Source organism: Phyllopteryx taeniolatus, chromosome 3 (genome assembly GCF_024500385.1).
Source record: "Phyllopteryx taeniolatus isolate TA_2022b chromosome 3, UOR_Ptae_1.2, whole genome shotgun sequence".
Lineage (NCBI taxonomy): Eukaryota > Metazoa > Chordata > Actinopteri > Syngnathiformes > Syngnathidae > Phyllopteryx > Phyllopteryx taeniolatus.
Genome location: NC_084504.1, coordinates 17,644,777 through 17,657,237, shown reverse-complemented (window position 1 = coordinate 17,657,237; position 12,461 = coordinate 17,644,777). Strand labels below are relative to the sequence as shown.

Below are 12,461 nucleotides of genomic sequence, written 5' to 3'. Positions count from 1 at the left end.
CAAATTTTACTCCCACCTGATGATCTCAAATCACAAGTTATTAGTTTTTGTTGTGCCTGAGTGAAACAGTGACAATGAAAACATGCAACCCCATGGGCAAGCATGATAGAGACCTAAGTAGTATTATGTTGTTCAAATATACACCTGGTTAATTTATTGTGTTGCCTTGTAGCTCTGTTAGGTATACATTTTAAAACAATGTTGACATTGGCTCGACATGCTCTAAGTGGCTTTAAAGTGGCCTGGGGGATGTGCTGCTAAATATTTCAGCACAAACTCGTTCCTGAAAATGGGCCTGTGCGTTAGCCTGGCTGTGGCGCGAGAAAGAGAGATGGGATGATGGTTTTGTGTGTATGTGCATGTTTCTGTGTGCGCACACACTCTAATAGCTGCTGAGTTGATGTGTCAGGCAGGCAAGTGTCTGCTCCAGCTGTCCCAGTTGCAGCACTGGGAAGCACACTGGGGCACCTTCAACATCTGCTTTGTAAAGAGCTAATGACACCAAGATGACGGCTGCATGTTTTCAAGTGTGTACTAATGAGACCCTGTGTGCTGTCTTCACTACCAGGGCACTTCATTAGGTACACATGCATAATATCATAAGCAATACAGGAGCTTTATAAGAAAGTAGTCAACAAATAGTTAATTAATACCTCTGTGATAGTTTCAATCAAAATAGAATAGTATTATTTTTGTCTACATTTTTCATGGGGCCTTTTCTATTGGAGCTCACCAGATTGTGCAAGTCTACCTACACAACACAATATATACATACAATTTATTTTGTTTTTGATTCAATTGAAAATAATACAATACAGTATACGTGGAGCCTCCAAACATTTTTTCTCAATAAGAACCCCATGGGTCACAGTTTTTCTATCGCAGCTAGTTGGTATGTGTGTGAGGGTCAGTCGCCTGGTGTGCGGGTGTGTGTCGGTGACTGTAAATTGTTTGTGATTGTCGAGTTCATTTGTCCAGTCATGTTGCTTGGTGTGCGGCGGACCAAAGCCATTTTGCTCTAAACAAAGGGATTTTGAACAATTTTACCCTTCTAACTTCTTGGGGACAGTTTTGGGGAAGGCCCAGCACAAATCAAGGCATGCTTGAATGTGTTTGGTGTGGAAGAACTTGACAGCCGTGACCCATGTATGGTACCAGGGTTTCTGTAGCTATCCCTGTAATACCAGTTCCAACCCACAAAATGTGAGTTAATCATCTTTTTTTAATATATATTTTTTACCATTAATGCTGCGACTGTGTTATTTACGACATTAACAGGTATGGTGGTACAGTATGTGTGCCGAATACATACACTCACTTTCCAGTTCAGGCTCATTACAGTGTTGTTTCCTAATCCATAGAGTGAACAGCTTCTCCTTAAGCAATAGCTGCTTGCAGACCTCCTCTGAGGCGGTGGTGCAGATGGAGCGTGACGATGACAGAGGGAAGAAGAAAATGCAAAATAATAAAGGACAAGCTTTACTGGTGGGTCTGTCAGTGTGGGGGGAAAATAATATTTGTCCACTTGGACAGGCCTCCCTTTGTGCAGGCTAAATGAATGTTGAGCTTCCTGTCTGTCCTGTCAGGGAGAGTGGCGTCGAGTGTGTGCAGCAGTGAGGAAGCAGCGCGCAGTACGGCGAGCTGTTTGCCGTTTGACAGGGATTATTAAAATCAGAGCACATGACGACGGACCGAGCGGCAGGCAGAGTTTGAGAAAGCCAAATTGACACAGACACTCTCCATTACCTTCCACTTGACTCTGTTTAATGACAATGTTGATGTGAGACCCAGTGATGCTACACAGGTGGGGGATTGGCTTTTAGCAGGAACGTTAAGCACCGCAGGGATGAGGGGGTTGTTGGCCCCTCAGCTCTGGAACAGCCATAAGGAGATGGACTGTTTATTTAAAGGTTCAACTGAAGAGCATCTCATTATTTTGGGTGGTGTATTTCTCCCCGGCATTAATTTGCTCTAGTGTCAGGTGGAATTGGTAGAGGCAATCCATTCTAATTAGGGGTCATCCAGTTGTAAATGATTTTGTGAGGGCAGAGGCTGCAGACTGTCTTTGTCAGTGATAACCTTCCATTTGTTCCAGCTGCAATTGATTTTGGAAGCCTTAATAAGACTCGTAACTGCGGATGTGTCACATGATTGCTAACCACTTGAGGGAGTGTTTGTTTCTTGACAGGTGGCCACAATGATATCACACTCCAGGGCTCGTCATCTACATAGTTGATTTAATCCTGACACCCCTCGCACCTGTCTTTGACAGCATTTTGTGCTGCAAACTGGAGCATGTCATGCTTTTGATGATGTGTTGTCTCTCTCTCTAGAGCAGCATGGAGTGGCCTGAAGATTTTCCCGAAGACCAAGCCTTTGTTGAGCTGGTTGTCCCTGCATTCTCCAGTGAACTGGACTTTGAGCAAATCGTCAGAGACACAGAAGAAAAACTCAAACTTAATGCCAAAAGGTCAGTTAGAAAACTTCTGAACATTGGAACAATATTCTGTGCAACTTCTAAAAACATCTCAGTCAGTTATGGGAAGATGGTTGAGTTCAGATTTTTTTTTTCAGTTTTAGAATGGCCTTTTTTCAAGGGACATCTTTAGCCAGTAATTTTGATGTGGATCAATAATTTATTTTGGGTCACCCGTTGTAAATAAGAAAAATAAATACATAAATATGTTATAATATTACAGATTAAAGTCCTATATTACTATATTACTACTATACCATGTGATCATAAATGTATATTGATTTTAGGAAGAGGACTGATGAATTTATTGTTTAGTAACACTTCAGTAGTAAGTTTTACAAACTATAAAATCATTGGATCTTGATAAGTATTTTAATAGTATAACTTTTTTTCTTAAAAAAATACCACTTTATTCTTGTATAATTAAAATGTTTTCTCATAACATTTAAAGTTCATTTCTCTTGTAATTGTATGTATAATCTTTATTTTTTCCAGTATGACTGTAATACTCCATAAGTTTTCACTTATGTTAAAAATTTTATACTTAAAGTTTTTCACAGAATTCAGGAATCTCAATGATTAAATTCATGGTTGAATGTACAGTATATGATTTGGTGCTGAACCAAATTAAGCCTTTATGTTTGTACTGACTACCGTTCTAGTTTATAAAGGCAATATGGGAATGGGACTACTGATGGTTCCTCTTCAGAAGATTCCTAGTTGATTGGACACTATTACACAGAGCACAAATCATGGGGTCTCCTGCTTTCCCAGAAAACTAAATGAAACTTAAATGTGCACACACCAAACACACTGTGCAATCCTACTTAAAACACAGCCAACAACAATACTGTGTTCTTATTTGACAAACTCATACTAATGCTTAAATAACTGAGGCATGACTCATATTAATTACAAGGCGATTAAAGAAAAAACTAAACAATTAAGCTTGAATTGGATGTTACAGACTGAAGAGATAGAAATGTCTGTCAATGACTGCACAAATGGATTGATAAAAAGCAAAGCGTGGGGAGAAGAAAAAGCGAAATCTATATTTCAGGTCTTTTATCGTTTGAGGCGTTGTGGGTGTGAGGGCAGATGATGAAGGACAGGCTAAATGTAGCAAGTGAACAAAGGCTCACTGTGGCACCACCGATGTCTGGGACTCTTTCTCTCTGTCTTCTCTCTCTCTCTCCCTGTCTCCCTTTTCTCACCCTCCCTTTCTCTTTCTTTCCTTCCTCCTTCTAAATGGGAACATAATAATTGAAGATTCCACATCTTGAAACGAAAACCCTTGGGTAGGTAATTCAAGGCTTATTACTGTAGGCCGGGCCATTTTTCTGCTTTCTAAGCATTAAAGGGTTATTTTGTGTTCCTGCAGATGGGAGAGGGATAACCATTATGAGAACAAAGCATCTAGATAATGGAGAATGGGACAAAAAATAAGGCAATCATTCGCACGCTATAGGGGTCCACTGGTCAGCATCTCTGTTAGGTTGTAGCTACATAGCGTTTTGCCTGCCTGCTTTACGTTGGACCTTTTCACCTAAAAACCTGGCGAACCTTTCTTGCTTCAACTAGGGTGGGCTGCACGTTCGCACCACACACACACACGCACGCACACACACACACACACAGTCACACACTCAGATCCACTGCCACCTAAGTGACTTATCAATACTTGGGACGAATTACGGAAGCGTAGGAGAGGAAAGGCTATCTGAAAGAAAGCGGAAACAGATCTAGCTTGCTGATGTGAAGGCCTCCAACCTGATTACTAGTGACTGTCTTGTTCCGAGTTCTCAAATATCCGAAATCTGCCCAAGAGCTGCTCCCTAATTGGAGGAGATTAAGATAGGCTGACAACGGAGCTGGTTCCCTCAAATTGAAATGCTTTAATCCATTAGTTTTCATCAAACGGGACTGTGGAAGAGTGTGGCCTTGGGTGGCTCATGGCTCTGCGCGACCCACCAGGGACAGACCCCTAATGAAGTTTTAGCACAGCCCAGGAGAATCCAGGCAAGATAAGTGACCCTGTCTGGTCACCTGCCACTCTCAAATTGCACGACTGTGTTCGGAAGTATCAGGTGCTTTTGATTATCAGTATTTTGTAATAGTGTGCAAGCTGAAGATTTTTGTGTTTTGCTGTGTGTTCACTGAGCAGATCAGCCTTAAGGGTTCTCTGGTGGCCATGAAGGCTGAGAGGTGAGGGCACTAAGTGGGTCCAGGCCAGGCCATGCTGGGATCTGTTTTCAGCTAGTTCATTCAACTATTCCTATTACAGAATAGGGTCCTTTGATGAAGGTGATATTTAGCTCTTTTGGCAGTACCTGGAGTTGGGGTTTATTTGAAAAGGAGCTGCCTATTGCCCCTCTTGCCTCCACCCACCCCCTCCCACCTCTTATAGGCAAGCAGTGGGGAGCAGAGCGCGACAGACAGCCCCACAGCAGCCCACCCACACTAAATTAATTCTGACAAGGAACTTAAGATAACGTCAAAGCGCTGACTAATCGTGGGATTGGGTTTCTGTAAGTCAGGGAGCTGTGAAATGTGCCATCATATCTAATAAAAGACCTCCTCGCTGCCTTTCTATTGCAGTGATGCTGAAGGTTGGGTGTGACAAGGAAGGGGGAGGGGGAGGACTGTCTAGCTAGGCCGATGTGAAAAACAATTAGATTGCTCTTAAGCAGCATGAGTGCCAGGAGATGACGGACGTGTTCGTCAAGAAGCCAAAAGAATCAATTTTCCTCTTCCTCATGGTGTCTTTTGTCACGTTCAGCTTCCGCCTCTTTGCCATCACGTGTTATTGTCATCCTTACCGGAACAGTTGAATGGTTTTATTTACTGCAGCTACTTTGTTTTCGTCCCGTTTTACCTTCCTCTTTCCCACATTCCTTTTATGTGCCTTCACCCAGTGGCTGAGCTGCTGCCAGGGGAAGTTGTGGAGATGAGAGCTAATCCTGCCAAGTTGATTAGGCTGCAGGTAGCTTTCACACCAGTGAGCCAAAGGTCACAACATTGTGGAGAGCTGGATGGACTTCCTGACACAGGCCATCCACACTGACTAGATAACTTACAGCACGTCTTTAAGGAGGGGTAATCGAAAGGGGTGAGAGAAGAGAAGAAATGAGGAAAGTGCAAGTTTTTAACAAGAGACCAAGTTGAGAAAATTGTATAGCCAAGGCTTGAAAATGCATCAAAGAGAATACAATTCCACAGTTACAATAGTTACAGTCGTGCTCACCATTATTTGGACCCCTTCATTTTTTGCATAACCTGTATAACTATCTTCAGAAATAAATGGAAATGTACCAAACTTATATCATCAGGATCTTTTTATTGGAGGTCCAATGTAATTCAACAATGACATTTTTTTTTTCAACTTAGATATTGTACTTGCAATTTGAAAGAACAAAAAATAGAAAACAGGATGTGCAGCAATATTGGCATCCCCTCCTTAATATTTGGTTGCACACCATTTGGTGCCTCCAAAATGTTTCTTGTATCCATCTATAAGCTTTTTGCACTTATCAGGTAGTATTTCACCCAGTTGTTTCCTGTGCTTTGGGTCTTTGTCTTGCTGGAGGACCCATGATCTTCTCCTCAAACTAAGTTTATCATTTGGTCTTTTGTATCAAATACAAGTTTTCTCTAGAAAAAATTTGTTTCACTTGATTCATATTCTTTAGGAGATATTCCAAATTTAGTACTTAAACTTGATGGGTGCCAATAATGGTGAGCACGATTGTAGCTGCATTACACAAATAGATGAAACTAGTCGGTTGTCACATTGGCTTGAAAAAAAAACAAAAACCAAAAAAAACATAGCTGTAGAACAGATCTATTGGATTAAAATTGAAAGAGGTCACATCCAGGACAATTTGCGCAAACCCAGGTCCGAAACATAACTGTCCATCCATCCAGCAAAACTAGAGCCTATCCCAACTTTCCAAGCTGTGGGCAAGAGGGAGACTTCACCCTGCACTGATCGCCAGTCAATCACAGGGGAGACTACACACTGCCATTCAAGTGGGCTTTTCTTTGCCTTTTTACAGGCTTGCCGTCCTGTACGTAAAGAACTGACACAGGATGTGACTCACAAATGTGTAATATCAGAGGCCTAACAGAAAGTGAATACTGCCAGTGCGTAAGAAGGGTGGAAACTTGAACACCCAATGCTCATTGCTCATGTCCCTTTTTGTTAAAAGCAATTGTCTGTTGTGCTGAAGGTTGCCACACAGATATTTATCATATTGTGGTGAGCCGCAATGGCTCAGTGAACGTACACATAGGACAATGTCTTGCCCTCTGAAGAGGATAGGAGAATAAATCCTGGCTCTACGGTAACACGATGTACATTTTCAAGGACAAAAAGGACAGGTACAGTATATTCCCAAGCTGTATAAGTCAACTGCCAAGTGAATAAAAGCAGTAATTTTTGGGGTACCACCCCAATTGCAAGATATTGTACCCCTAAATATACAATGATACACATTTTTCCTTTTATATCTCTGATCAACAACATGGTGGCAAGCCCAGGCACGTTGGCTTTTAAACTGTATACTTTCATTTTACTGTGGTTTGTACAATGACACAGTCTTTATTCATGGGATAGAATATGTCTCTGATTCATTTCATCATACAATACAGTATCTCACTAGATCCCAGACTAACAGGCTAGGCGTCCAGCAGGTAAAACTGACCTCAGTTCTGTTGTAAAAGCCATAACGGAATTGTTATGCTTTTAATGAACTTCAGTGAATGACTGAAAAGTGCACTACAGATGGAGGCCCATTTGAAACCTGCTGTCTGTTTGAAGCCCTGGTGTGAAGCCCAGAACCTGAATGATAAACATACACCGGCTTCTGTTCTTAAGTCTTTGGAGCACAAGGCGTCTGACAGAAATATATTCAGTTTATTTGTTTTATTTTTACTTAGCATGGGAACTTCTTATTCAATAAAACTTTTGATGATGGAACTTATGTAACCATAGCATTTAAGAAATAGTAACTTAAGAGAAATGTATGTGACAAATGGATGTTTCATTATTAGATCAAATAAAAAATAATAAAACCTGAAAATGCTAGGGGGGAGGGGTGTTGCACATGCACACAGAGCTTGGTCATGTTTCTAAAAAATGCAATTTCACAATCTGAAACAGACATTGCAATAAATTGGATAGTGATAAAAAAAAGATTACAAGTTGCTCCAAACAGCTATTTATACTAGACACATAATCAGGCCTGTTTTGAAGATGGCAAAGAGGCAGGAAGAGGTAGTTGAAATGGCAGTGTTGATTCTAGAGCCAGACGTTTGGACCAGTCTATAACATTTTATCCCCTTGCGATTTTCCCCCCTGAAATGGAAGTGTGTCAGATTGAACGCTTATTTAATGTGTTGCCATTGTAAGACATCTGGATGTGTTAATGGCCCAGGAGCAGGCAGGAGGCAGTTTATAGACCCACAGTTGGGGGATGAGCAATCTGATGGGGAAATGAGCCTGTACTGTGTGATGCACACAGTAACACACACATGAATACACACAGGTACATTAAAAGGATTTATGTTTTTGGTGAATCACATGATCACCATATACTCCTTATTTATTAGACTTTTAGTGTTAATTATTCAGCATATAAAACAAAAAATATGTGCAAAATGATACAGTGGAACGAATGCGGAAAACAATGTGTTCCAGGACACTGGTTGAAAAATATTTTTCCTAGGAAGTAATGAAAATAGAAATAATCCCATCAATGGTCTGTCTGTCGTCATCATATAAATCTTTGTTAATTGTACTGGAAATGTTTTCAGTCATAATTGAACATTCCTAATTGTCATAAATTAAACCATTGCTAATAGTAAAGCATAAAAACAACAATACTCAACTTAATGGACTTTATTTTTCCATGATCAGATCTGGTTTTCGTGCATGAGAAAAATTTTAGTTTGAACTTTTAGTAAAATATTCTAATTATAGTTTGCAAACTACAGCACATAATGACTTATACTCATTCACATTTATTAAATATTTATAATAATATTTATAAAAATGAGTAATAGAATAATTAAAATCAATATAAATGGATGGATGGATAAATCGTAGCACGTGCATAAACCCTGTCATGTTTAAATATGCAGGATATGAAGACACACATACACAAACACACACACATTTTTGTAAATATATATAGTATGCATCTATTTTCATGGAAAGTAGACTATTTCATGCACTGTGTTAAGAGTATGTGTGTGTGCGTGCGTGTTTGCCAAGGAGAAAGGTGAGATGGCATGTGTCTCAGACATCGGCTGATGTCTGTAACTCCACTTCACACCAGCTGCTGAGCACACTCTCACATTAATACATCAGTGTGCATTGGATCTGCATTTTATCTTATTATGATAGAGACTAAGCATGTGCGGACCAATTTTGATGCAGACTCGTATGGACCACCTGGTATTGCATGTTTAAAATGGTGTCCATGTGTTGGTGTTACTTTCAATTGGTTGGTGTTTGCACATTCTTGCGGTAAAAATCTCCCAGTAGTTCTTATAGACACCCAGCCATAAATCTTGACAGTCACACACATTGGCAAGATAAGAATTAGAAAGATTTATTGGCAATATAAAAGCAACATACATCAAATGCATATGTAGCTTATCAGTAAAGTTTAGTAGAATATGTGGTCTCTGCTATAATGAAGGGATTTACTGTCTGTAATAGATGCTGTCTTGGCTCTTCCAGTTATACAATTTACTCGTGTCCCTCAGTATTGAAGAGCATCTGCTGGAAGTTCAGGCCAAAATGGGAGACTCGCGTACAGGAGAACGTCCGCCCAGCCCGACGGAGTGCATGCAGTGGTTCAATCTCAAAATGCTTAACAATGTGAGGCCTGTCAGCACAGGACACCAGGAGCTCATGTCCTTCTTCACTTGCTTGGTAATTAAAACATTAACACTGACTGATGGAGAATATCCTCATATTACGTGTATTGAACGTTTTTCCAAGAAATTATCCAACATTGCAGACATTTAGACTGCTGCTGAATTTACAAAGCAAAAGCAAAGTAAATTTATTTATATAGTGCATTTCATACACAAGGTAACTCAATGTGCTTTACATGATTAAAACCATTTAAAAACTAAGAAAAAAAAGTCACATAAATATTACTAAATATTGGGTTATTGACAAATAATGTTGGTTATCAGACTCAAATGATTGTTTTGATCTGCAGCTACAGTCCTCTCTAAGTTAAATCAGTCCACACATTTTCAAATGAAAATTCACATTGAACTGAGACTTTAAGTGCAATGTTGTTTTCATGACTTTTGTATTTTGGTACTTTGTATCGCATAATCACTTTTGTATTGGGGTTGTAATATGAAAATACAGTTTTAAACAACTGCCCATGGCATATAGCTTGACGTCTGTATCTTAACTATTTAGCTTTTCTAACAGGAATGTAATGGCGGGATTTATTAGTAGAAAATATATAGTGTTCAACATACAATAAATAGTAACGTGACAAATTTTCCAAAAAAAGACAGTCTATCAAATTGCTGAGTCTGGTTGGAATGGCTACTTCAACCAAGAGTTTTGAAAATCGGATGATTGGTTCCGGAGAAATTTGTTTGGAGTTTTTTGGATCTGAAAATATTGCCTTTTTGGGGAACGTTTTTGTGCGTTATTGTATTGCCTAAAGGAAATCTGGTCAAAAACGACCTTCAAATTTGATTAAACCAGTATAACTTAATTATTTGTCAACATAGCTCCTCGATAGTTTCGTTTCATCTGCTACTCGGGGGACCCCTTCTCTGATTGCCTGACAAGTCATCCATCCATCCATTTTCTACCGCTTATCCGAGGTCGAGTCGCGGCGGCAGTTGCTTTAGCAGGGACGCCCAGACTTCCCTCTCCCCAGTCACCTCATCCAGCTCTTCCGAGGGGATCCCGAGGCGCTCCGAGGCCAGCTGGGAGACATAGTCTCTCCAGCGTGTCCTGGGTCGTCCCCGGGGTCTCCTCCTGGTGGGACGTGCCCGGAACACCTTGACAGGGAGGCGTTCGCGAGGCATCCGAATCAGATGCCCTCGCCAGCTCATCTGGCTCCTCTCAATGTGGAGAGGAGCCAGCTCTACTCCGAGCTCCTCCCGGATGACTGAGCTTCTCACCCTATCTGTAAGGGAATGCCCGGACACCCTGCAGAGGAAACTAATTTCGGCCGCTTGTATCCGGGATCTTGTTCTTTCTGTCACGACCCACAGCTCGTCACCATAGGTGAGGGTAGGAACGTAGATCGACCAGTATATTGAGAGCTTCGCCTTTCAGCTTAGCTCCTTCTTTACCACAACGGAGCGATACAAAGTACGCATCACTGCAGACGCTGCACCGATCTGCCTGTCGATCTGATTTTCATCCCAGCAGCTTCGCACTCGGCTGCGAACCGCTCCAGTGAGACTTGGAGCTCATGGCTTGATGAAGCCAACAGAACCACATCATGGTTGACAGTCTTTCTCCATGGCCTCACCGAACTCCTCCCATGCGTGAGTTTTTGCTTCAGCGACTACCAAAGTTGCATTCCGCATGGCCAGCCGGTACACATCAGCTGCCTCAGGAGTTCCACAGGCCAAAAAGGCCCGATAGGAATCCTTCTTCAGCTTGACGGCATCCCTCACCGTTTGTGTCCACCAATGGGGTCGGGTATTGCCGCCACGACAGGCACCGACCACCTTACGGCCACAGCTCCGGTCGGCCGCCTCAGCAATGGAGGTTCGGAACATGGTCCACTCGGACTCGATGTCCCCCGCCTCATCCGGAACCTGAGGAAAATTCTGTCGCAGGTGGGAGTTGAAACTCCTTCTGACAGGGGATTCTGCCAGACATTCCCAGCAGACCGTCAATACGTTTGGGCCTGCCACGTCGGACCGGCATCTTCCCCCACCATCGGAGCCAACTCACCACCAGGTGGTGATCAGTTGACAGCTCCGCCCCTCTGTTCACCCGAGTGTTCAAGACATGCGGCCGCAAGTCCGATAACACGACCACAAAGTCGATCATCACACTCCGACCTAGGTTGTCCTGGTGCCAAGTGCACATGTGGACACCCTTACGCTCGAACATGGTGTTCGTTATGGACAATCCGTGATGAGCACAGAAGTCCAATAACAGAACACCGCTCGGTTTTTGATCGGGGGGGCCGTTTCTCCCAATCGCGCCCTTCCAGGTCTCACTGTCATTGCCCACATGAGCATTGAAGTCCCTCAGCAGAACGATGGAGTCCCCAGCGGGAGCGCCCTCCAGCACCCCCTCTAAGGACTCCAAACAGGGTGGGTACTCAAACTGCTGTTTGGTGAATAGGCACAAACAACCGTCAGGACCCGTCCCCTCACCCAGAGGCGGAGGGAGGCTACCCTCTTGTCCATTGCGGTGAACCCCAACCCACAGCCACCGAGCCGAGGAGCAATATGTATACCCACACCTGCTCAGCACCTCTCACCGTGGGCAACTCCAGAGTGGAGGAGAGTCAACCCCTCTCAAGAGGACTGGTACCAGAGCCCAAGCCGTGTGTGGAGGCAAGCCCAACTATATCTAGTCAGAACTTCTCGACCTCACACACCAGCTCAGGCTCCTTCCCTGCCAGAGAGGTGTCATTCCACATCCCGAGAGCCAGCTTTTGTAGCCGGATCGCTAAGGTGCCTGCCTTCGGCCAACGCCCAGCTGACACTGCACCCAATGCCTATGGCCCCTCCCACAGGCGGTGAGCCCATGGGAAGGGGGACCCACGTTACCCTTTCGGGCTGTGCCCGGCCGGCCCCCATGGGTGCAGGCACGGCCACCAGGCGCTCGCCTTCAAGCCCCACCTCCAGGCCTGACTCCAGAGGGGGACCCCGGTGACCTGTGTCCAGGCAAGGGAAACCTCAATCCAGTAATATTTCTTTTTGACAAGTTTGATATGACTGAGCCTGACAAGTTTCAGTTAAAAATATC

The 12,461-nt window shown here is 42.9% G+C and overlaps 1 protein-coding gene across 8 annotated transcripts in view; it reads left to right on the top strand.

Moving 5' to 3' along the window:
• kiaa0825 (KIAA0825 ortholog) overlaps positions 1-12,461 on the top strand; it is a 174,464-nt gene that overhangs the window by 1,587 nt on the left and 160,416 nt on the right. For 4 of the 8 annotated variants that reach the window (XM_061767228.1, XM_061767229.1, XM_061767234.1 and 1 more), the window contains exons 2-4: positions 1,362-1,485; positions 2,334-2,470; positions 9,248-9,416. In XM_061767228.1, the coding sequence (XP_061623212.1) occupies positions 1,423-1,485; positions 2,334-2,470; positions 9,248-9,416 (369 nt within the window). In that variant the 5' untranslated portion in view covers positions 1,362-1,422. Of the gene's footprint in view, positions 1-1,361; positions 1,486-2,333; positions 2,471-9,247; positions 9,417-12,461 lie in introns of those variants that run through there. The other 4 variants (XM_061767230.1, XM_061767232.1, XM_061767231.1 and 1 more) reach the window with 4 other exon arrangements.